A 26,136-nucleotide genomic window follows, 5' to 3' on the forward strand; every position below is an offset into this window, starting at 1 on the left:
GTCCAGAATGTAGTACTGACTAGTTAAATTATGTGCTTAAAACCGCAAGCTTGCTCACTTAAAAAGGGGAACCGTAAAGCACACGTGCTTGTACGCATGACTGTTTCACTTCGAGACCACCGCCCTGGCAATGTGGGAAACGTCCTTTAGGCTCTTCGAGAAAGCCGAGTGAAGGCTGCTGGCATCACTGTTCAGCTGTGTTGAGCTAGGCGCTCGGTGGACTCCGACACTGGTACAGGGGTCCAGCTTGACGTCGAGAGGCATCCTCTTGGAAGAGCCCCTCTTGGCAGGCTCCATGATCAGCATGCGGCACACCATGTTGCTGCAGTTCTGCTGGTGACTGAATGGAGAAGGAATTGGGGAGGCGAACATGCAGTTACATTTGTAAGCATTCTTTGCGACTTAACACAATTTTATGGGTGTTTGTACCCACTTCTGTGAAGAAGTGCTGAAGCTTGCAGTTTGACCAAAGAGGGTGGAGAGAGTTGAAGGGTGTGAGGGGAGACGGGAAGGGAAATCGGGGAGAGGCAGTTCGGCCTTTGACTGAAACAGACACTGAAAGAGGTGATTTTGAGAGTAAGAAAACTATTGGTCTGTTCGAAAAAGGTGGAAGGGTTTCTTCATAGGTCTGGCTAAAAAGCTGATGCAAGGTAAAAACTGCATCTTCAGCCGGGATAGAGGGAAGTGAATTTGACGTGGAAGATGATGTCTTTCCCAGCAACTAGATAATCCCGGCAGACTGTAGGTTTGGGCTAGTTGGTAATCCATGCTGTGTTTCACTTTCGCAAAAAAAAAAAAAAAAAAGAGACGAACACTGAAGTAAGACGACACGACACAGAGTGCCCGTGGGCATAGATAACGCCGCTTGGATTCACCTCTGACTGCACAAATGCAGGGATTTCACCCATGCACACTCATGGTACTCATATTGGGAGCTGTGGGCAATTTTTTAAGAGTGTAGGGGTGTCATTTTTTAATGGACATTCTCAGCTGGCAAATGTCGAGAGTGCCATTTCTGGCGTTAAGGCTGGTAGTGGCCTGCCTGCGGAATCGCTTGCTGCAGTAGGGCAAAGTTCAAGTTAAGGTTTTGAGCGCTTAAAGGGGCACTGACACAAAATTTTGAAGGCGAGATAACTTCGGAGATAGATTGGTGTAAACACATATACATCATCTGCAAAATATCAGCAGCGAATACAGCCTAGAACATATTTAAAATCAATTTTAAAGTGTGCAAAACGCAACCGAGCAACCAGCAGAGGACGACGCGCAATCGACATCCCGAGGATATTGTGTACATGGTGTAAATAAACAACATCCAAACACGTCACGAGTTTGTGTTTGCCGCTTCTGCACTGCCGTCGTTTTTCGCCGGCTCGCCGCTCCAATCGGAGGGCCGGAGGGCGGAGCTTCTGCTCTCGAGAACGAACGACCCGATCGTTGGCGCCAGAGGCGCCGTGATTTCGTCAGCTCTAAGGTACCTTAAACAGCTCATCAGGCAGCTGGCCGCGACCAAAGTTCTACAGCGATTCCAGGCACTCTGTTTCTATTACTTGTTATTACCACTGGATGCGAAAACGCGCCGGAGGCACGAAAAGCCCACTGAGCTAGCCGCACGGTCGCTGTGCAGGCGGCGGCCGCGGCCGCGAAGTGGCCCAGGCCGGCGCAGGTAGCTGAGTGATAGCTTGTTACCGCTGCACGAAATTGCCCCGAAGTCCCGACCATGGTGGCTTACACGAGAAAGGAGTTAATGATGCGATGGCGGGTTGCATTAAAAATTGTCATCTGCACCGCTTACGAGAGCGGCACTCGAATATCCGCCGCAGTGCTAAGCCGAACACATCTGTAGGCGGACCTGTAGGCAGACCGGCTGGCTGCTCCCAGCGCGCGTCCTGCCACTCACCGTCTCGAGCGTCGCGCGTCGTTCTTTAGCCGCGGTAGCATTTGCACTCGCAGAACCTGCGTGACATCCACGGTCGCTTTTTAATTAAGCGCCTCACGAGATCAGTACGTGGGGGCATTCGCAGAAACTGCCGTTGATGCGGATTCGACAGTGCTACGACGGCTCTGCTCTGTGATATCCCTCCGACGGTCACGTGGTCAGCTTTGTTCACACAAAATCCAGCGTTTCGCGGCACCCGCTGAAACCGAAGCTGCGACTGGCCGCATTGAAAATGCCTCTAATTAAACAACCGTCGCACGCTGAAACCAATGAGGTTTCCACACGTGATAAGTAGGTCACTATAGCTACTTATCGCAACAAAAAAACCAAGATGCAAAATTTGTGTCACTGCCCCTTTAAGGTAAGTTGAGGAGTGCATTAGTTCAGGGCTACAAATCGATGTAGACCGCATGAAGATCTTTAGTATGTGCCTAAATCTCGCACACTGGTGCACATGGCCGTGCGCACAGGGGGGGGCGGCCGGTAAGACTTTGCAGCAACCTATAGTCCCGTGCTAATTTGCCTCGCACCTTAGCCACTGAACCGTCAAGGCAGATGCCACAAGGCACCTTTAAATGATATAAAAATACTCTACAGAGAGCTGAAATGCCCTACACTGAGTAGTTTAAAGTCACAAATAAATTTAGAAAATGCTCTGTAGCATACAGTCATTCCTTACCCTCTCCTCCAGAACTTATGGACCGCAACAGCTACAGCCGTCAGGAGCACTGCCGCCACAACCACCACAATCGCTATCATTCCTGTGGGAGACAAAACAGAACGATTCTGGTTCTAAATGATAGGTAGGATTTACACTGTCACTATGTGCTACATGTACCTGCCAAGATTATCAAAGAAATAAAAAAATACTTCAGAGGGTGACTGCAACACTGAAAGAGGAATTTCCAAAAAAACAAGTTGAGCGAATGTGATGTTATGCTGAGTTATATGCATATTGTAGGCAATTAATGCACGGGCCCATTGTATACCTATATACAGAGCTTACAACATTACTCGATCAGTGTAGGGAAGCGGTGGAGTAAATTTGTGCGACAACGTTGACGTCCATCTGAAATTCCGCCATAGAAGGAAAGCTTGCCTTCCTTAGGCCAGTTTGTATTGGAAGAAAAATTCCAGCGTTTGAACCCTGAACCAGCGCCCAACTTGGGCAGCCCAGCCGGATGCCAACTTTTTCTGTGCAGATTGAAAGCACGGGGCTTTCCATAAACTGGTTGACTACAAAACCATTCATCCCTTACTTCACGTTGATTAATTCTCTCGGAATTCATACGGTTATGGTTCAAAACCAGCATGGATTCTTCGACAGAAAAGTTTTCAAAGAAACCTTTTCTTTGGATCCATGATGGACATTTCTATTAGTATCACAGGACACTTAAACGGGAGAGAAAGGCTAGTGATGAATTAAAACAGCTTGAGAAAAAAAAAGCAAAATGATAAATGTACTTCGCAAGTCAGTGACATCAGCAGTTTTCAGATGCTGGCACGTTCATAATGAATCGGCTGTACCACGATTTGCTCAAACCGCTCAGAAGCTGTCTACTGGCTAATTGTCGGTTGCAGTTGGTGGCTTACGGGTGCGGATCTCTATGCACATGGTGTGCCGATTGCATGGCCCCAATCAGTTTGCTTTAAAAGTGCGATGCATCTTTGCTCTGACGGACCGTTCTGCGGGGACCGACAAGTACGAAAAAAACGTGTATTTCAACTGACAGGCTGTAGAACACCCTGTGAGTGGAAAAGTGATGGCAGTACAATACTTGCGTTTCATTTGGAACTGGCATTTGTTTCCTGTGTACCAGTCTTGGCACCTAAAAACAAAGAAGAATAATAAGCCATGATGGAGAAATATCTACAAAAACTTTCTGCTTGTATGGGCAATTGACTGGACAGCCACAATATGCCACACCAAACACAAAAAGCTTCGAACTGGGATAGTTGGTTTTGTGTGCAACTATATGTACGTAAAGTGAACCACACACCATTCTGAGTTTTTTTATTGATTTAGAACTATCCTGCATCTGCACACACGAATGTCCTTACTGCTAGCATATATATATTCCGCTCACTCTATTTCCACTTATCTTGCGCTCATCGTTGCCGACTATTCGGGAAGAGCCGCGCTCGCGTATGAATGCCGAAACATCAGGTGTAGGTAAGACAATTGGAACAGACAGGCATCGATCCTACTCGTCAGGTTTAAAAACACCTGCCGCCAATGAAAACATAAACAAAAATTTAACGAACGAAAAGGATGGACAGCGTGGGAGTAGTGGCAACACCATTGGTTTTTTTCACACTTAAACTTCTATTTTATGTTTCTAGGAGTTCGATTCAAAGCCACAGCCCTGTTTGACTAAATTCTCAAGCTCAAATAAAAAAGAATGAACAGAAACAACCTGCGAAGTAAAAAAAAAAAGAATCTCAAGAATCAAGTCGAAAACTTAAGGGATTTGTTTTGCTATAAGAAGAGCAACATCTGGGTATAGTGTAATTCTAGTACACTAGAATCTGGGGCTAATTGGTGATGTGCCCCATTCTTGATTAGCCGAGGTTTACACAACACACGGTGTGTAGGATGAAGCGCAAAATGAAACTCTTAATTTGCAAAACTTTACACATCAAGAGGCTTGTTTTACTTAATTCACTGCCTACAATATCTGTAAATGTGGATGAGAAGTGCCCTGAAGAGAAGATTGGCGACCGCAAGCTCAAAGAATCCCGCGAGAATTCGGAACAAGCCACCCACACATGGCAACGCAACTCCTCTCCCAAAATAGGTATCAAGAAGGTTCAAACAGGTTGCCAATGGTGACAAAATAGCCGCTGCCGTGCATAAATTACCGCAATGGGTTGCTGCAGTTCTCTACAGACTACTGCTTTTGTTTAAACAACAGAGCTGTTTTAAGCTTGAGCTTGGTCTGCTGGCATTAGCGAAACAAAAATACCAAAATCTGCGCCGCCTGTAAAGGGTGCACCACCGCAGACAGGGTAGTATAACAGTGAAGCCGGCTTTCGCGCCTGCTCGAGTGTGAGCACAAGGGGCATATGCGTACGCGCACCCCTTGCAGTACCATTTTAAAGATGGTCTTGGGCTACTAAAACGCAAAAAAAAAAAAAAAAAAAAAAGGAGCAGCTTGCACTCGTGGTTCAAGGCTGGGGTAAGAGTGGAGCTGGGGCCAACCTAGCTTCTTCCCCTCTAGGATCCGACATGTCAGTGTGGGGGACCAACCGGAACAGCCTTGTAAAATCCGGCTAACTTTGGCCTCACCCCTCCATAGTTAGCCTAGCCTTTTACCAAGAACATCATAAAACCGAACAAAACTTAGCAAATCCCTGCAAAACTTCGCAAGCCGGAAGAAGCTAGGTCGACCCCCAGCTCCGCCTTTTCTCCAGCCTTGCACGACCAGTGCAAGCTACGCCAATTTTTCTTTAAGTGCAGTGCACATGAGCACTTATTCACCTCGCTTCATTCAAGCACGACTGCTGTGTCGTAGAATTGAAACAGCAGACAGATGGGACGAACAAGCCTCAGCCAAGTAAGTGTTGTGGTATATGCGGCTAGTGCAAACAGACTGAAACAGAGTGAGCACAAGTGAACAAAAAGAAGAAAACACCCGAGTGTCGACACTCACTCGCACTCTATTCCGAAGCCGAGACTCTTGCACGTGCCATTGTTCTGGCAGTGACCAGGTTCGCATATGGCTGCGGGCAGAAACGAGCATCAATGTTAGCGCTTTTGATGGAATGGGAATAAAAGTGCCGTCTACTCGTTCTGAACCACAAAACTAACTTCTCAATACGAATTTTTGACAAGTCTATTGGTGTTCAGAAATGGAACACTCATGACCCATTCGATCTTAACAGGGGTTTGGACCGGTCAAGAAGGTACTATATGTGCCCTATCAGAAAAGACTTGGGGCTCAAGAGAACGCTTTCTTAGGGCGTTTCCACATGAAATCACAACTCAGTGTCATTCACTCACAAAAACCACCCTAAAATGTAAAAACACCCCGAAGTCACGTCCCCTGAACAACATCAAAAAGTACTCGGCGAAAGTCAACATCACGTAAAAATGCATCCTCTACGCAACAATTAAATTGCTGTAAAAGCGAATCTCTTGTATAAAGTGACTCCCCAAAGCCAACCCTTAAGCGAAGCACCGCCTGGTGCTGTCATTCTCCAGAAACATAACTTCATTGCAGTTTGTTTTTCACCTCGATTAGAAAAAGTCACCAAGATTATGAAGCTCCGTCGTGGGAAATTTGAGCAGCTGCTTCAGCGTTTTGATTTTGCAATGTATCACAGCGAAGAATTTGAGAAATACACGCATGTATATACACATGCACACACCATGCAAGATCAGCGAACACGTTCACCACGTACCTTACCGATAAAATAATCGGTGAGGTACTACCGCACGTTGCTCTAGCGCCAGTACTCTTAGCGGGTCGCCATGTGAATTAAGCCTTGTGCTGCATTCCACTTTCCTCCTCACCCCTGCCATACCCTCCCTGCTTTTCTCCTCGTGCTCTCTTCGCTATCAGTCATTTATTCTCTGCCGCAATCCACGTTTGCTCTCTCATCCTCCTTCGAACTCCTCGTTCACTTGGTAATGCCAACAGCGATACAGGCCATCGCTCAATGCACGAACGGGGTCAGCGCAGGCACCGCAGGTGGTTCAACCTGTGACAACGTACTGAGAGCAGACTGCTTTCGCCACTGAGTAACCGCTATGAGCCTTTAATTCGTACCCAAACAGCCTTGGAAAAGAATAAGCGCCGCTACATCACCCCCCCCCCCCCTTCTCCCTCACAGCAATGTTGTGAAACTACTCTTCAAACTACAGCGCAGCCACGGCCTGGGATGTGTCGGACAGCCATGGTATCAAGGGCGTATTGCCAGGGGGGTGTTTCGGCGTCAGAACACCTCCCGAAACTTTATAAACTGGCGCATCTCGCCCCTCCTTTCGGCCTTCTAGGGGCGAAGCACCTTAGGGGCTCGGGCTGTTGGCGTCTCTTGTGGTCACGGTACTAAAACACCGGGACACGCGCTTTCTAACGCCTCACGATAAAACGTAACGCGTACTAAAAGAACACACCCGGACGCTCGTCTACCATCCCCCCACCCCTTACCCAACTCTCCACCACATTTCCCACACCCCTTAACGAGCGATGGGAGACCTTGCTAACCAGCCACGCCTTGGAAGACCAGCTCGTCTGATCTCCAGGGGCCAGGCAGCCGTGGAAGTATATGGGTCCCGTGAAGAGGGAACCACCCCATCCGGCATGTAGTCGCCGCAGTTTTGTTTGGCTAAATAAAGCTCTCTCTCTCCCTCTCTCTCTCCCTCTCTCTCCCCCTCTCTCCCCCTCTCCCCCTCTCTCCCCCTCTCTCCCTCTCTCCCTCTCTCCCTCTCCCTCTCTCTCCCTCTCCCTCCCTCTCCCTCTCCCTCTCTCTCTCTCTCTCTCTCTCTCTCTCTCTCTCTCTCTCTCTCTCTCCTCTCTCTCTCTCTCTCTCTCTCTCTCTCTCTCTCTCTTCTCTCTCTCTCTCTCTCTCTCTCTCTCCCAAGGCCTCACTCTAGAACGCTTCGTGCTTCAAAGACACGAGACTTTTACAGCAAAGCTGTATGTCTCTACCACCAACGGCTTTATCTTCGTGGGCAAAAGCGCCGAGGCCCAAGATGCCGAGCGCTCAGCATCGAAACCGCATAATCGAAACAGCATCATGCATATAAATTTATAAGTGCATGCTTCGCCCCTCCCCAAGTGTGACGTTAGTGGAGATGGCCCGTTTTTTTTTTTTTCGCCCATGCTTTTTCACACCTCACCTACATATTTGAATGTAAGAACGAGAAGATAAGAAAATGAAAATAAAATATTGTTTGGGCGCAGACTAACGGCGTGGTATGACAGAGCCCTGCAGTTAGGGCTACCAGGAATTTAAGCAATTAGGAAGGGGATGTCTGTCAACTACTATGTCTCCGCAATAAATAATGCACTTAGCTCGCAAGCACGCTCGCATTGGCTCCGTTTGATGACTCACAGAAGCAGAGTTCTCCGGGATGGTGCCCTGTCTCGGGGGACACATCTTGGTACCCCGGCAGGCAGCGACAGCCCATGCCATAGTCCTCTTTGCGGTACGTGCAGATGGCGTGCGGACTGCAGTAGTTAGAGTCGTGGTCCTCGCACGGGTTCACGGCTGCGGTAGGAAAGCAGTTTGGAAGAATTAAAAAATAACAGGCGGAGGAGGGGACCAGTACGAATACACTTGTGCAAACAGCGACACAGCTCTGCGAGGTAAAGTGACTAGTCATCACCGCTTGATTCGCTTTGAAGGCTACAGGCTGAGTGGTTGGAGAAAGCTAGAACGCTTGCACGCTTTTCTTAACTTTTATTGCAAAGTTTCAGGCCAACACGGGGAAAAGCACAACACTTATCTTATCGAAATAAGTTGAATTCTTGCTTAAGGAAGGCGAAAAAGAACTATTTTAATGACTTTGGAGGTACAACTGACTCAAGCAAAGTTTGGCGTCAACTAAATGAACTCTTACACCGTAAAAAAATCTAATAGTCTGGACACCCTAGTGATTGACGGAAAAACATATTCCGGAAATGAACTTGCAGATAAATTTAATAATTATTTTTCAACGCTTATTGATAGTACCCATGATTCTAGTGCGTTGCAATATTTGAGTGAACACTTAACAGTATATTTTTAATCACCCTGTGATGAGGCCGAAGTACTGTCAGTATATAGAGATATAAAAAATAGCAACAGTGATGACGCTTTCAACCTTAAAATCAAACCCATTAAGTATGTATTAGGCAAACTATGTCCTATCTTAACTCATATTTATAATGTATCGTTGGCTCCTGGTTTCTTTCCGAGTGAAATGAAAAAGGCGAAAGTCATTGTTCTTCACAAAGGTGGTCCTAATGATGTTTTAAATAATTATAGGCCCCTGTCTATTCTTCCGGTCTTTTTGAAAGGTCCCGAAAAATTAATATCCCGCCACCTTTACAATTTCTTCGATAAATACAATGTAATAACATCTAAGCAATTTGGTTTCAGGCCTAAAGGTTCCACAGAGTTGGCATTACTTCGTCAAAAGGAATTAATTATCATTAATATAGAACGTAAAAATATTACGCTTGGAATATTTGTTGACTTCTCGAAAGCTTTTGACAGGACGAATCATTCCACTCTCCCTCAGAAACTGTCGGTATATGACATTAGAAATAAAGCCCTTGAGTTAATTAGCAGCTATTTAAATAATCTCCTCTAGTTTGTGTCTATTGGCAATCATTGATCAGGTTATTCTACTTTAAACACGGCGTTCCTCAGGGAAAGTTCAAATAGATAAAGAAGTTCAGCATGTTATATATGCTGATGACACCAGCTTCTTTCTGGAACGGATGCTAACCGTTTAGTACTTAAGGCTAATCGTCTATTGTATAAATTACATGAATGGTCCGTGAAAAATGCACTGAAATATAACCCACTGAAAACCAGGGCAATATTTTTTAGAGCTAAAAACGTAAACATCGTTGATCACCTCAGGCTTGGGAATGATGTAATTGAAATAGCTGCTGTTGTTAAAAGCTTAGGAGTACGGTTCAACGAATTTATGCTCTGGGACAGCCATTTTCCTCAAATCCAGACAAGTCTTGCGCGTGTAGTAGGTATCTTCGTAAGGGGCAATGGATGCTGACAACAAAACTAAACTTTTAATTTACCATGAACTATTTCAGTCACATCTCAACTACTGTCATTTATATTTTGGGGGACCACAACTGCCAAAAATATGCGCAAACGTTTAGTATTACACAAACAGGCCTTACGAGCAATTGCTCGTGTTCCACCGTTATAATCTTCCAGTCCACTGTTTTCTAAATACCGCGTTATTAACGTCAATCACCTTTACGACTTTCGCCTTCTCCAACTATACAAAACTCAAATGCAAAACAACGTTACTTTTCTGTCTGACAGCGCTAGCTTACACGAGAACTTCATTTTCCATTACACGCTACACCATGAACACTGGCACATAAAACATGCTCGCACAAATTACAGTCTCCAGACTATCCTACACTTTGCCTTTAGCGCTAAACAAATATGATTTCGACGATTTATCAATTCGCTCTACGTCTTACGTTACCCCCGGAATATGTTTTTGTTTTACAATACAGCATGAATACCACGATCTGATGTAATTGGTTTAAACAAATATTTTATTGCGCTTGCATTTTCTTTCTTTTTCTGCTGTTTGCTTGCATTGTGTATTTTGTATTTTTTCCCCTGCCTCGTCCCTGCTGATTGTGTCGTGGGGGGTGGGAGCTCCGTCAAGCCGCGAGTACAGCGGCTTTTTTTTCCCGCCTCCTCAGCCTTTGTACTTGACTGGATAGGCTAGTGATGATGATGATGATGAATAAAGAACTTCAACTTCAACATGGAACCGAAGGGACTTCAGGCAGATCCGTTTGTATTCCTAAAGCATAGCTCATCTGTACTTTATCTTACCGATGTTTGCGAGTAACAGTAACAATTTTGGTTGGTTTTGAACGGAACGGTAAGAATTCATTTTAGATACTAGAAGGAAAAAAAAGGAAGGAGGGAGTTTTATTGAAAAGGATGGCGCAAGGCCTAGAGAGGGCACGGGGAGGAGCGGGAAGTAATGTTCTTGCACAGAAGCCTCCGAAACTAAGACCGAGAAAGAGGTCAAAGTCTGACGATGCCTGCTGCGCGGCCAGATCCAGGTACTAGAGCGGGCACACTTCGAACCCAGCTAATTTCCCGCAATGCTTCGGTCATAGCTGGTGCGGCGTCCCAGATCTCAACACTTTTAAGCCTGCACACGCCACCCGAAGAGTTTCAGGTCTGCACTTGCAGTCAAAGCTAGGACGTAAAGAGCACGCGAGAACTCTCCACGTGCTCTCGCCTTACAGCACCTTTTCTACCCGGAGGTATGAAACGAAACTACACACATGCCGCTTGAACGATAACTTTATTTAGGTATTCAAATTTGTAAAAAAGATCGCTGCCGAACTCGACGGTTCAAGTGTAGAAACAATCCACACGAAACGGGTATCCACGCCTATGACAAGGCGCCACGAAGTGGAGAAGCTCGTGGAGCGCGAACTATAGTCACTGACTTGGACAAAGCCCAGATGCACGGACTATCACGTCACCAATGGCGTTGTGTAATGTAAAATTTGAAATAGTCAACATGTATTTTTTTAAACACGAAAATGTTTTATTCCCGGATACCGTCACGGAAGTGACGCCAGTACAACGAAGCAAGCGGCCTGTAAAGGGTGCACCCCTGTACACAGAGTCTTCTTGCGGGGAAGCAACCTTTAGTACTAAAAAGTACGTTATGCTTATGGTTGCTCGTTTTCGGGTTTTGTATTTTAACATGAAAAGAAAGTTATGTCGCGATACCCCAACATTTCACTGACGTCATATGTATCACAGAAATGACGCCAGTACACCTTTGCCGAAGCGACCCGCCAGCAGGACGTCGTTCGCCAAGCGCCCCGGCAGGAGAGCCGCCGAGCCGGAAATCGTGCTCCGCTGTCGCTTTCGTGTTTTACTGATTCCCATGACAGAGGAATCGATCAGTTTTTTTTTTTGTTGTTAAAAGTTTTGTACATAGGGAAACTAAAGTTAGATTGTTTTCATGCCCTCCAGTTCCACCGCAGGACAAATATACCACCGACGTTCTTAAGGGGGAATCACCTGATCAAGGGGAGAATCACCTGATGGCACTAATTCATGACCCACAGGCTTAAAAACCATTGTGTACCGATAAGAAACTGCTCACAAATTCAAATAAATGTACTCAACGGCCTAGTTTGCTTCTTTTGCACATATTTCAATTTATTCAGATAAAAAATGAACACGACACATTTTGGTTTATCTAGTTTTCCCTAGATGGCGATAGCTGTCGCGCAAGCTGTCGCTACACTGGGTCCAAATGTCATTTGAACCAAATGTCATTTGACTCAAATGGGTTGCTTCGAATTCCATTCAGAATCCGCCGTGCTACACTACAATTTCGATGGCATTTGAAAGCTTTCACAACTGTTCGCTGTGCTGTAGTGGCGCTGTTGCCCCGTTCCGTTTTCGTACACTGATACAAAAATCAAACTTAGGAGCTGTCCGAGGCAGTAAAATGATATCAAATTAGAAGAGACACCAGTTTTGACTCTAAATATGGCTGCCTTGCGTTGGTTTTTTTTTTTTTTTTTTTGCAACTGACCCACTGTTTTGAGAGTATGAAAATTATATATGTTGATTTCGTATTTTAAGTACATAATCAGTGAACAAAGTTTCACAAACAACAATATTGTGTTTGTTTTACGTACGGAAGTATTATATTTTTTATTGCCGATCGAAGACGCTGCAGCGTGCGAGAGTGCTGGAAATGGCATTTGAAATCTTAAATGTCTCTCGCTGCTCATTTGGCTCGAATGTCATTTGAGCCAAATGGCATTTGAAAAGCTAGTGTAGCAGCACAACTTGCCATTTGAGTCAAATGACATTTGGTTCAAATGACATTTGGACCCTAGTGTAGCAGGGGTATTATTTTATTTTAGTACAGAAGTGACATCTCTAAAATAAGCAAGCTAGGCCGTTGTGAACACTGAAAAGTATATGTGGAGCTTTTCATATTGGCTCACGATGGTTTTTAAGCCCGTGGGTCATGAAGTAGCTGGTCTCTTATGAATGTTAACAGGTGAGTCCCCCTTAATTGAAACGGCCCTAACTGGTACCAGGTGCGTGCTGGCCTAAAATACATGCATGCAGGGCATGCATGCTTGTTGATTTGAAAATTTCGTGCACCTCGCCTCCTGCGACAAGCGGCCGTCAGACAGACTTGATTAGTCTCGTGGATGCGGGGTCCGCACCGTAGTCCCCTGCTTGGATTCCCGCGGCAACCCGGAGTGAATTTCTATATCTAGTTTTATTTACGCGTCCATATGTCAAATATTCACAATAAATTTTTTTTTGATAGACGAGCAACCTTGTACTCACCGAGTGACCAGTTTTGTGGCATTTTAAATGTTAATACAACGACCTGCCTACTATCACCATCGCGTGAACACGTGCCCCCCTCCCAGGGAACGAAACAGCAGGCGTTGCGGCCCACGAGCTACACTTTCAGGCGTGCTTAGCTACAAGGCAAGGGGACTCGGCTTCTACGACGGACACTGATCCTCTGCCCCCCACTTCACTTGGATCCTATTCCACTACCATCACTCTCGCCAAAATTACGTCCCCCCCACCCGCTTACCCTTACCCGCCAAACACTCCATGTAGTAGAATTTCGAATAAACTTCACTGTCCTCTCCAACATCTCCCACATCACGCTTAACGTATACTACTGCCCACCTCGTTTTCTGTGCTATACGCTGCAAAAGCACGGGAAGTTATAACCATGGCTATGTGTACGTGAAGGTTCTCGCCACACTGTCGCCTTGTGCGCCCTGTACAGCTTCTACGCTCTCCTTTAACACCTACAATAGTAGATGTGGCTTGCGGTTGCTATGCCGAACGCCCCTGCACATTACTTAAATCAACGCTGTGTGGCTCGTGCAACATTCTTTCGCCCCGTGGCCTTGACAGGCTTCACGCTATGCCAGACGAGACTTTACGAAGCGATGCACATAGGAAAGATACGACTACATCTGCTTTAAATACGCGATACTTGTTTTGGTGCCGATATGAAACTGTATAACTGCTAGTGAAACCCTTATAATCGCACGCCTTAGGCGACGTAGAACAAAACTGGCAGTTTTTCTGGCCCCTCAATTTGGCAACTACCGACAACACATTACGACAAATACAATTCCTATGGTGCGTATATAGGGACTTGCCTACGTCAGCCGACAGAGTCCTCATGTTTCGGAGGCGCAGAAATGATCCGGTAGAGTTGTAGCCGACCATGGCCGCCTCGAACTGGTCGCGCAGGCCAGCCGAGACGTCGCCGGTGAACTTGTGCACCAGGGACGACATCACCAGCAGCTTGCTCCGGAGCTGCAACCCAGGCCGGAACCCCGTAACCTCGACGTCTAGGACCGTCTTGTGAAGAACAGAGGAGCGCCGCACTAGCCCCCACATCTGCAACGACAGGAAGGGTGTGACAAGCGGACCTCTTGGCGAAATGCTAACGCCCCGCCGGCACAGCCTGTGGAACCAAAAACTGAGCTCAGTGAGAAAAAAAAAAAAAAACATGTTAGCAGCATCTTTAATGTATACCTGTATGCGTCCTCATACCGTGTGGGGGGATCGGTACAATTTTTATTGAAATTTAGTCTAACGTGAAGGAAAGACTAGAACAAGAATATGTAAAGTTGCACTTTATTTCACTTGTTTGCCGCGAGAAGCTCTAGGAGCTTCTGATACGGCAACAGCGTCAGAAGATTGTGCTCAAGAAGTGGAAGAAACGCTAGATAACGTGAAGTTTGTCGTGGCCTCCGTGTGGTTCTCAGTGGTTCGCTCGTCGTAAAACCTCCAGAAAGCCTGGTCCTCTGGTTCGTAGCTGGCAAGGGGCGGGAAGGCCATGGGTTCGGCCTCCTCCCTTACCAGGTGCTGCGCGCCAGACTCGTACGCCTTGAATTCCAGGGACTTCTTGTCAGCCAGCTCCTGCACGTACGAGTGCTCCGGGAGCTCCAGGGACACGAGCAACGGCAGCTTGCCTGCGTGAAGAGGGAAAGGGGGTAGAGCTTGCGAGAGCTGCGCTGCGAGGGAGCGAGAGCAGGTAGAGTAAGTGGAAGAACTGCGGACGGAGCCCACGCTGATGTGCTGCAGACGGAAAGAATGGGTTGCGATACGGAGCGGCAGACAAATAAGAGCCAGGAGAGAGGTAGACGAACCTGTAGAACTATGGGTAGACGAACCTGTAACTATCGGGTAGTTGCACCGCGAAGGCAAGTAGTGAATGGAGTGGACGCTACAGGGGCCGCATTTGCGAGTTGCTTCGCTTACGCAATGGCAGCTGCACAGCGAAGTGCCACGCAGCGCGATATTTGCTCCCAACAGGCGACTGGGGTGGAGAGCAAGCGCGTGCGAGGCCGGGCGATAAACGTCATTTAGCAGGTTACGCCCCTTGACACACGAGATGCGGTAGTCAGAAATTACAGTGTTTCGGTTAGCGTTACAGACTGCGTGGAATACAAGCGTTAAACTTAATGGTAGGATGCGAAAATATGTCGCCCCAAGTGTAAATGGAGAGGGCAGTTTAACATGCATATGTTCGTGCAGAAATGCGCTGAAGTTAAGCCGTATAAAAAAAAAAGAGGCGGAAGTGCTTACGTTCGCACACGAGAGTCTCCGGATTCCTGGAGAAAGCACGGCCGCACCCGCACACGCTCTTCATGTGGCGCATGACGCAGCGCTCGTTCAGCTCCTTGTAGCAGAACCGGGCCGCGATGCAGTAGCGTTCTTTGGTCATGTCGTAGTCCGTCGTCGCCTGCTCAGCAGACGGTGTGCTCTGCTCGGTCGTCGAAACGCCAGCAGTCGAAGCACTGGACGTCTGACGAATGCCGTCGTCGTCGTCGAGGAGGTTCAGCTCCGGGCGGAGGCTCGCTGCGAAGGGAAGGTCGTAGTCCGCTTCCGAGAATGTGGTTGTAGTCGGCACCGTGGGAGGAGTCGTTACGACAGGGCCTTTGGAGAAGAGTAGAGCGGACGTCTCAGTGACAATGGAAGCCTCAACCGTGGTGCTACCGTGGGACGTTTGCGATGCAAAAGAAACCGGCAAGGACGGGGTGGTGCTAGTAATAGTAGTGGCAGTGCTGTTCGTGGCTGGGGCGGTGTCGCCGCCCATGGAAGAGAGGATTTCTTCCCTCACCAGGCCGTCGACCACCGGCAAGGCGAACTGTTCTCCGGACGTCGTCTGCAGCGGCTTCCGCGTAGTAGGAAGTGGGGTGGCAGTAGTGGGAGGAGTAGCGGACTGCGAATTCACGCGGGCGGCACTGGTAACTTCCGCATCAAGTCGTGCTGTGGCTCGGAAAACCGTGGATGGCTGCAAAAAAGTTGAAGGCGCACGGAATCCCGTAGAAACTGTGTCTTGCCGTGTCGTTGTGGCGTTGTAAACCGGCGGCTTTGTAGAGGAAACATTCTGGCCAGCAGCAAAGGCTACGAATGGGAAAAAAAGATACATCGGAAATGCAGTAATGGTCGCTTGCACAGCAAAAGAGAGAAAACGCCTACCTGGGAGGACGGTCAAAAGTAGCCACAACATCGCGCTGAACTTCTGAATGAAAACAACGGTAGCAAGCAAGCACTGCGTTGCAAAAGCGGGCGTATGGTCTGCTTGTTGCACTTGTGACAGCAGTGGTGGCGTACGCCGTGTTTTGAGCACGTTGGCACGTGACGTCAGAAAAGATAATGCTCTAAACTGCCATGGGCGCCATCGACTGCATTTCTTCCAACTTCTACTTATCTCTTCCCGCTTCCCTGCCCTTTCCCTCACACTAGTTATCCAGCAATGCTTGAAAAACATTTGTTTACTTTTTGGCCTGAACCATTGCGTGCTTGAGCGGTCACGACTCACGCGCATGAAGACATCCTTATCACATTGCTTTTTGTAAGCTGCTTTAGCATAGAACGTCACCCAAGAAATGAATGAGGTGTCGCTTCATTATCATCAAGTATGTCCAAACAATCTTGCAGACTGCCACAAACTGTAGCTTAACAAAGCGACGGACGTAATAGATCCGACGATAAAACTAGAACTTGCCATTAACGGAATAAGAATGCAGGTGCGCTGCGCCTCTCCGTCTGCTTATAACTTGTGAAACGGCGTCTGCCGCGCTTCAGAAGCATGCAGCTCGACCTGCATCAAAACAACGATTCTGGAACTCCCAGTCGCATCACCGAGGCCAGCGCTCTGGCTTTGCGGATTCCTCCACATCGAATGAGACCCTACACGCTTCAAGACGACTGAAGATGTCTACGGTAGCGGGTGACTACCAAAGGCTTTTGGAAAACTTGCTCTTATATCTTTAGCTAAAAGGCCTCCCGCATTCTCTCTACTTCTCGTTCGAAAGAGAAATTAAAGCTGAATTTAAGTCGTTTTGCTGTTTTTTATAATTCGCGCAAATGCACAATCTGCAATAACGGGACATTTTTGTATCATGAGCGGGGTAACGATCTCGGTTTTCATGAGGTCCGGAGGAAAATCATGATTACGCTTCTCAATTTAGCAAGAAAGAGTTTTTGTCGTCAGCACGCCAGACGTGGGCTGCATCGAAGCTTTGCGAACCATCACCACACTTCAGATTGGCGCCGCAACGTACGAGGTGATGGCGCATCTAGAACACTCCCCGGGAACCGCTGGCGCAATAATCCGCGGTACTGATCACGACACAACGAAAAGTTGTGGCCCGCATGCTGGTAGCCTCAAACTCCGCACTCATCACATCACCTTCGATGGACTGCAAGTACCCTTCTATAATAAGGCGTCCGGAATTCTCATCCGATGCCGCCCTTACCGGCAAACCATGTGTTGCTACGCGTATGGGATACACTTGAATTCGCACACGTGGCTCCATAAAGTCTGAAACCAGAGACAAGTGAAATGCACTTAACTGCACCCTTTATTACTTCAAAGAGATATCCTTTGCGAAGGTTAAAGCAATGCATGATTCATGAACGAATGTTGGTTGAGTTGTATTGGTGAAACACATAAGTGGAAAACTCTTTCTTATATAAAATTAGAGGAAGCTCAATCCCGGTGTTAGACGCTCTCACTTCTGCTCCGTCTCTGCCGCCGCCGACGGAGGCGACGAGATCGGCGGCAGACACGGAGGAGAAGTGAGTTCCCATGCGTTAGTGTGAGCTTCCTTTAATTATTATAGCTCCTAGCGCATGCGCAAGGCGCGCACACGGCCACACAGCAGCGCTAGAGGTCGCGTGATGCTATCACGTGACATTCAGCTAGAACGCAGGGGATAAACCCGCAGATGTGCTCGGTGAGTGCACCGTCTGTTCCCCGTCTCTTCGTGGGCTCGTAGCACAATCGGTAAGACAACGGGCTGTCGCTCCGTTCCTCTATTCATTCCAAGTTCGATTCCTGGCGGTGCACCAGTAACCTTTTATTTGTTCGCGGGAGTTTTCTGTTGACACCAACGACGCGACACAACCCATGGAGGGTAGAGGTAAAAGCTTCGCTTTAAAAGCTTATTAATACGTGACGATGACTGGCTCAGGTTGCTATCATAAAGAAATTTCGGTATGGTGTAGAATCACACAAAAAAAACAAAGAATTATGAAATAACAACGCGAACCTACAACTATTGGATAATTAGGGTCGTCATTACTTAGATCGTAGCTTCTTTCAGTTCACTTTTATAATTTACTTTCTAACGTACTACGATTAAAATTTTACGAAGATGTAGTGAGCACAGTCGACATTTTAGCCCTGTCCCCTCTCCACAGTGCCCCATATGGTCACGTACCAAACTACTCGAAGGCATCATAATTATCATCGTATATGTCGTAAGGGCGTGCAGTGGGTAGCATCAAGAACTTCGTGAAATTTTATATGGGAGCATCTGGGCGCTGGTTTCATCCAACCTGGCGTAGGTGCGTTAATTTTGCACCTTGTTTATCCGTGTATTTGCATTTTTTTATTGACGCCTTTAGCTGCATCCTCTATTTTTGCACACATCTGGGCGTGAGCTTTTCGTTTTCCTCGGATCACGCGCCATCAGCAGAGGAACCGAAGGCTCCACGCCCTCCACGCGCTGCAGAGAGGCCTCGGAATCAAGCAGATTGGCAGTTGCTCCTCAACGCTTTCGAAGGCCCGCCTCCCGGGACTGACCTCCTTCCTTGGCTTCCCTCCGAAGCCCACCGCTCGCTACAAGGAGACCGCGGCCGTGACGTTCCAGAGTGCGTAATCCGGCAACGAGCTCCTGCTTCACGGCGACGTCCTTCGCGCTGTGATGCACGATCCCCGGAGCCCGAAGATACCCGCGAAGTTGGGAGGCATCATCATCGCCTCACAGCCCGTGTCGATATCCGCGGGCGGGGCTTGCAAGCCGCGCCACCGGCAACGAAATGCATCGGAACCGCTGCATCCTGGAATGGCCCGGCTCACGGCGGCCGACATCCGAATCGCCCAGCTGAGCGCATCGGCGCCCGGAAGCAACAGCTGGGTTCCAGCCTTGGTGGACTTCTCCAACGGTGCTACAACTGAGGTGGCCGGCATAGCGAGGATCTTCGCTCCACGCAAAGGCACGGGGACAGACAAGGACGTGCCTTTCAAGGCACGCCCTTGGTTTATTTGAACCGACGCTCGCTATCATTGCTATCTTACTGGCAATTTGTTTCTTTAATAATACTCTGTACCTGTCAGGTGCACTGACAGCACACTAACTCGAGTGCGTGTCCCTTACTTTCTACTGCAGAATGTATCGTGGACTTCCAAGGCAGTTTTATAAGTTTTCTCCGAGGGAAGCTTTTAGGCGATGGCGGAGGAGGTTCACGTGCCTAGGGTCCCTGCGCCTTCGAGACTTGGGACGTTGGTGCACTTAGATCACTATGTACGGGCTCAGCGTCAGTACGTGCTGAGCGTACGGGCTCAGCGTCAGTGCAAATGAAAGCTGAAGACGGGCTCTGCTATTTCACGTCACGCTTGAAGGAAGCTCAACAGATCAACCCAGCGTCCAACACAACGGTACACCCACACACGGAAGCTGCACTGGCAAACGGAACTGCCCTGTTCGAAGCAAAGGAACGGGTCGACAGGTTGTCGATGGTGGCGCAACCACAATCGGTGCACAAGCTTGCATTAATGAAGCAGGTTGCTTTAAATGCGGACAGAATTTTTAAGAACGACAGCAGCCGTCAACTGGAGTGGTCATTGTGTTGAGGGGCGTGGCCATAGAAACATGTTCACTGCTTCCCAAGCTGTCTTCTCGGAAAAGCAGAAGTTTGGATTCCCAGCATTGAACTTGAAGGCCCTTGCCCTGTTTCTAGCTCTTTGCCTGTGCAGCAGCCGCTTCATCGTCGTGCAGCACTGCTATCATCATCAACCGCAGCCTTGCGTAATCGGTGGCACGTGGCCCCGACGCAAACCGAGCCACGCGCGTTGAACGAGCCCGATCGCGCGCTTGGGCATTCGCATGTCGCCACCGCAGCCAGTGACAGCCGGGCTAACGTATTTACAACCGAGTACCCGCCCCCGTTTACACCTCCTTGCACTGGCAGCAAATAACCCGAGGTGTCACACAAATGTGCCTCTAACGCATACAGTTATTTTTAGTCACACAGCCCTTGACGCAGAAACCTCTTTATTGGAAAGTCTGTAAAGTGGCCGTCACGACTTCTTTCCATTTCACTCGCTGCCTAAACAGACGGTCCGTACAACCGAGCGGTCGACATCACTGCAATTTCTGTCCACTCCAACCGCTTCTGGATCAACATGCCGCTGGAGGCGAAGACCGGTGCCCTTACACTCCGAGCGCGCGAGTGACGAGGCTGTGCCACCGGTCGATCCCACAGAAGAGCCGCCGATGGAACTGCAGAAAAGTGTTGCGCATCCTCCTCTGCATGAAGTCCTCGTTGCACGCTTTCAGGCAGCTGAAGTTGTAGTCGACCGTGACCAACTTGTAGGCGCACATCACTGGACTGGCACTGTGCATCCAGCCCTCTGTCAGCGGGCCCCTGCCCGTGGTCCGGGACACGTAGGTGGCCGGGTCCTCTCCTTCTCGGTCTTCGATTTTCTGCGCGAGGCTCTGGTAAAAAGCGAGCCGTTCAATGCCCTCCGATACGACCGTGTCCCTGGCGATGTCAATCACCTCCACCATGCGGGCCTCGAGCATCTCCTGCGGCAACTCGTGGATGTTCTCCTGCGTTCCATGGTCTGGCGCGTGCATGGTTTCGACGCGGCAGTAGAAGTACTGACCCATGCGTGCATTGGTGAGCACGGTGCGGCGGTAAGGGTAGGCGTCCCACGTCTCCTCGTTGTAGATGAGGGCATCCTCGGGTGCGATCGAGCGGAGGTACATTGGACAGATTCTGTCCTGGTGGTGGATCCTATACGTGTGTCGGCCGCTGCTGAACTTTCCGTTCCACAGGCCCTGGCTGAGGTAAAAGGGCTCGTCAAGGATCACCTCGATGTTCCCGGATTCCAGCTCGTTCATCGTGAACGCCTGGCCGACCTTGTATTCTTCCAACGTGAGCGGAAGCACGACGCGATATTCCTTGATGAGCATGATTGTTGTGCGGCTTACCCCGATGGAACGAATGGAACAAGTGCGCGTGCTGCTGCTGCTGTCCATGGTGATGCGTCAGTCAAGAATCGGGCATGAGCCAGTAGAAACCGCGTCAAAGTATTTGTAAAGCGAGAGCGTTAGATATACCATTGCTAGAAATGCTGGCGCCGTCGTAGTGCCCAGACGTGCTCATAAAAATAACTAACAAAGCGTACGGCTCCCAAACTTGCACTTCTTCATCGGAGACCATTCCGGTGGTTCGAGGTAAGCGATTGGGCGGATATGACGTCACGTTCATTTCACTTGTTTCTGGTTACTTACTTTTGTCCTCAGTAGTGGGCGTTCACAGTTTTGGCTCCGTTTGTTTGTTTGTTTGTTTGTTTGTTTGTTTCCAGAGTTATAAGACCAGTATATGCCAGTAGTGTCAAAAGCAGCACGCGAGAATTGAAGCCGGAAGTCTGGAAACCCGTTAGAAGCGCAGCTGTCGAATTTTGTGTAGGTTGCCTGGAGTATAGAAACTCTATGGCCTGGAGGATCCAGAAACCATGTGTTGTATTGTAATGCATCGTACCAGTCCTCAGTGAGCGAGAAAACCAGCTTCAGGAAGTTATAAGCCTAATGAAAAAGTATATTGGAAAGCAATGGGGTTTAGTGAAAGAGGTTAGAAATGTCTGTGAAAAAGAAAGCGGGGGAGAAATCAGGAAGGGAGTCTTCACGTGAAAAGTCAGCTAGCCAAGAATTTCGATAGAGTGTATGCAGTATAACAACAAATGCGGTCAACTTCGCAATTGAGATGCGAAGACTGGAGAAACAGCGGAACTGGTCGCCTTCACAAGCTTTCCTTTGCTTTTTCTATAGCTTTAAGTTCGCTCTTACATATATTTACTTGGCTTTACTATAGTTTTAACTTGGCGTTTCCGAGAGCACTTTCTAGGTCTTCCGATATTATCGGTAGATCTGGCACTGATGCCTCCGAGCGCGCGCCGTCTCTCTCAACTAGGAGAACACGTGCACGTCAGGGCTTACGTCATTACTAGGTGCAGCCAATACCTGGCGGTCGCCTCCACACCCAAGCATTTGCGCCGCGCCGCGCCGCGCTCTCCGCACACAGGCTGGCCCCAGGGGCCCATAGCAAAACTACGAATGAAGCGGTACAGCGGGATATGGGCTGGTCGTCCTTTGAGGCAAGGGAGGCGCAGAGCAAGATAAAATTTGAGGAGAGACTACGTGACATGGAGGAGGAAAAATGGGCCGCGAGTGTGTTTAGGTACCTGTATATGAGGAGCATGGACACGCTTTGGAGACGGAGGACCAGTCAGCTGACCAAGCGGTGCGGAAATTCGGTAGGGGAAGGTGGGGTATACACAACAGATAAAAAGCAGGTAAAAGCAGCAGAGACGGTGAATTGGGTTTAGAGAATGGAAGGGAAACAAACCCTGGAGATTTATAGAACAGAGAAACTCGATATCAGGAAGGAAGGTTTCTATGGCAATACGGGAGGCAGTTTATTGCTTTTTGAAACACGGGCGGGGTGTCTGAGAACACGGGCGTACACGGCTAACTACAGGCAACAGGACGAAACTTGTGTATGCTGCGGCAGGGACCGGAAAACCGTAGAGCATATTGTCATAGACTGCACAGATATGCGACCGCGACGGGGCGATGGGGAAGCGACGTTGGCGGAGGCTTTGGGATTTGGTGTGAGGGGGGCCTGAACTTCAGCGCCATAGAAGTGACGTAGAGGCGGCTGGAGTGGTGGTGGAAGAAAAGTAGGGAAGTGAGTGGGACGTAGGATGAGTAATGTGCCGAATTAGAATTTTGGACAGAAGGGAGGGGAGGCAAACAGGGATGCAAAGGCAAGAAGGGGGGGAAAGCGATGGGAGTTTAAAGGGGGAGAAGGGGGGATAACTCATTAGATTAGTGAAGGGTAGGGCAAACAAGTAGAATAACACAGGCAAGTCGGTTGGTGACAACCGACGTCCCAATATGAATGGAAGGCCTCTCATAATCATCATAACCACCACCATCACCACCACCACCATCATCATTATCATCATCATCACCATCATCACCTTCATCATCAATCATCCGGTGAGCCGGAATGCGAAAACCGCAAACGCAGTGCTGAAACATGTCCTTTCGTTTTCAGGGGCAAACGGAAACCATTGTTCCGGTTACACTATAAACGGTAAAGTGCGCAGAGGGCACTAGGCAACACGGTTCGCTCAGAACGTGGAGCACATCGAACCGCATTTTATTGTGATCATGACTTGATGCGAATCAACGAAATGCAACTCCTTGGCAAAAGTTGTCGTCGCCACCAAAAAGGGCTTCGCACCCCCATAACATACACAACGTCGAGGATACGCTCGAAACAGCGGATCACAGAAAAGGTTGCAAGGAATCGTTTTGGGTACAGCAACCAGGAAAACAGAAATGAAACCGATGAAACTCTTGTGCCGTAAACGGAGCGCTGAGCACTCGCGCCGCGCGAGTCGTTGCTTCTGCGCTCACTGTATCCTTCCGCCAAGAACGGGTGAGCGTGGAGCGGGGTGTGTAATTGTTCTTCTGGCACAGCGTGAAATTTCGGGGCACTAGTAAGTAATTGACACCACAAACGCCGTTTTTTTTTTTCGCTTTGCAAATGCAACACGCAATAGCAGCCGCAAGGAATGCCCGGTTAATGAAATATAAATTATGACATAAAAAAGGGCCCTCAGTACACACAAATAGCTTGAATCAAGGCGGAAATAAATTTAAGCGTGTCGGAATACGTTCATCTTGCACAGCGTAGAAAGACGGGGCACTGGTAAGTAATGGACACCACAAAAGTCGTCTTGCACAGCGTAAAAAGACGGGTACTAGTGCCCCGTGCCCCGTCTTTTTACGCTGTGCAAGACGATCGTATTCCGACACGCTTAAATTTCCGCCTTGATTCAAGCTATTTCTGGTGTGTAATTGCTTCGCACTCCGGTATAACACAAATTATTGCATCTGTATAAAAGCTGACAAACACACGAAGGATGCTTTCGGTAGCTTACTGGTTTTTTTACGCTCGAAAAAAAAAAAAGTCCTAATCAACGTCCGACGAATACGCCACGGATTAGTACAATATAGCCGTTGTGGTGCGATACCTTCGAACCCCCAAAACCCCCAAAAAACCTTATCTCAGTGCCCCTTTAATGGGATATGGTGCGACAATTCGTTCACCGCCCTTCTAGTATGCACTCATCTCTACCGATTCGCTCGGAACGGTAACGTTTTATTGCACTTCGCTGTTCAGACGTCGTGAGTTTTGGCCCCAGCAATGCGGAATTTCTGAGAAGCCGTGTTTCTTTACTCTAGAGTGTTCTAATAGCTCAAATATTCTGATTATATATATACCTGCCCGTGAATAAGTGCGGTTTAGTATCTTTCACGATGGTTTATGGGTGGGGCATGACATACTACATTTGGTGAGCGTTCTGAGTCGCACCGGAAGTTCCCGGCTTGCACTTAGCTAGGAACGGAGTAGGTATCCCGAATATGGCGCATACACACCACCACCACTAGTCTGCGAATCCATTCTTCTGCAGGGCTGACGGCTCAGTCAGACGCCTTAATCTCACCAACACCATCCCCCCAATGTCTTTCCCACCTATTTTCACTGTTCCCGTGGTGACTATCGCAGCGAAGTTAACACGGCTCCGCTTGAGGATATAGAGTCCGTTTTACTCGGCCTCCGCCTCGCTGCTTGTGGAACTGTACCTCCGGGCAATAGGGCTGCATTTATGGAGCGTTTTAGACATCCTGGGGTGGATACGCATACCGCGACGCAGTTCCTCTTCGTACTTTACTACGCTATCAGTAGTAGTGCAATTTCCAAAACCCACGGCGTCGCTTTTGTTGCGTGTGTGAGGCCTAGGCGAAACTGAATAAAGGATGGAGTAATGTTGGGTGTGGAGGTATAGAAGGAAGCAACGTAGAGAGTGTAGGGGGTACAACGCAACACTTGCCGTCATTGCCTTAACCAGAATCAGAATAGAGACGGCCGGAAGTCGGCGCCAGAACAATGGCGCCACGTAACTTGTCACAAAATTCATCATGATGTGCTTCACATATAAAAACAAGGGCACTCACTGTCTCATTTTCAGGTAATGCGTGCACGAAACTCCGAGATCGCGCAGACAACTCATCGTTGAACTCTTTTTTTTATTAGAAATAAGAGATTTCTAGATTTTTTTTATTACAAAAAAAAATCCCACACACACTGACGCATACTGACGTCTGGAATCTCGAAAGCGGTATGACAAGATAACCTGTTATATTACAAACGTCGGCGCACGCTTCATGCATGCATAGACAAAATACCTAATTTTATTGACAGTCACTGAATAAGAGATCCACCATTTATACCGGCACTGGTATAAACGCCGCTGTATTCCTGGTTATTTCGTTGGTTTGTGTGTGTGTGTGTGTGTGCGTGAGCGACTTTTTTCTGCCGAAACATAATAAACAGTTGACAAAAAAGTTCATCGAAGCAACCCCTCATTAAGGGCAGCGATAATGGTACAGTAGTATTAAGTGTGCCTGTAAGGCAGTAAAATACATAGTGCTTCCAGTGGTGTCTCGATGTCCCGGTTAGTTCTTTTTCAGTTATCTGAATGACTCGCGATAGTATTTCAAAGACGCGAACAAAAAAGTTGGCTTGTAAAATCATAGCCGACAAAGTCCGCAAGTGAAATGTCTGCTGTGGAGAACGCTTCTATTATTAAGACAGCAATTCACGGTTGATTCTCGCAAGACTGTGTATCCTAGATATGTCAAATTATACCGTGTACATAAAACTAAATCTTTCGCCAATGAATGCCGCGAATTCCGCTTCACTGCGTTCGGCTATCAAGCGCGGCGGCGCCGTCACCAAGTGCCCAAACGGCGAAGTCTAGCCTTGGACCTGGCTGGAAAGCTGTCAACCCC

General features: G+C 48.2%; 2 protein-coding genes across 2 annotated transcripts; both read right to left on the bottom strand.

Annotated features, from left to right (window-relative positions):
* Position 1: 1 nt before the first annotated feature.
* On the bottom strand, positions 2–16,330 carry LOC144169376 (uncharacterized). Its single transcript, XM_077698496.1, has 9 exons — positions 16,172–16,330; positions 15,275–16,096; positions 14,546–14,658; positions 13,837–14,080; positions 8,000–8,155; positions 5,593–5,662; positions 3,722–3,768; positions 2,619–2,700; positions 2–340 (listed from the first exon to the last, which is right to left on the bottom strand). Exons 1-9 carry the CDS (start codon positions 16,200–16,202, stop codon positions 106–108), a joined length of 1,800 nt encoding a protein of 599 aa, XP_077554622.1. The 5' UTR covers positions 16,203–16,330; the 3' UTR covers positions 2–105.
* A 4,085-nt stretch (positions 16,331–20,415) lies between these two features.
* LOC144168382 (phosphatidylinositol transfer protein alpha isoform-like) lies at positions 20,416–21,246 on the bottom strand. The gene has a single exon (XM_077697382.1). The coding sequence runs from the start codon at positions 21,244–21,246 to the stop codon at positions 20,416–20,418; it is 831 nt and encodes a 276-aa protein (XP_077553508.1).
* Positions 21,247–26,136: the final 4,890 nt, after the last annotated feature.

The sequence above is a fragment of the Haemaphysalis longicornis genome, unplaced genomic scaffold (assembly GCF_048455015.1).
Source record: "Haemaphysalis longicornis isolate Haplotype H1 unplaced genomic scaffold, Haemaphysalis longicornis Haplotype H1 scaffold_2, whole genome shotgun sequence".
Taxonomy (NCBI): Eukaryota; Metazoa; Arthropoda; class Arachnida; order Ixodida; family Ixodidae; genus Haemaphysalis; species Haemaphysalis longicornis.

Coding starts and splice junctions, on each gene's coding strand:
- LOC144168382 (XM_077697382.1), bottom strand. CDS start 21,246: ATGGACAGCAGCAGCAGCACGCGCACTTGTTCCATTCGTTCCATCGGG.
- LOC144169376 (XM_077698496.1), bottom strand. CDS start 16,202: ATGTTGTGGCTACTTTTGACCGTCCTCCCAG. Junction 14,659..15,274: donor GGAGACTCTCGTGTGCGAAC/GTAAGCACTTCC, acceptor CTCTTCACGCAG/GCAAGCTGCCGTTGCTCGTG. Junction 3,769..5,592: donor GGCTTCGGAATAGAGTGCGA/GTGAGTGTCGAC, acceptor CTTTGTTTTTAG/GTGCCAAGACTGGTACACAG.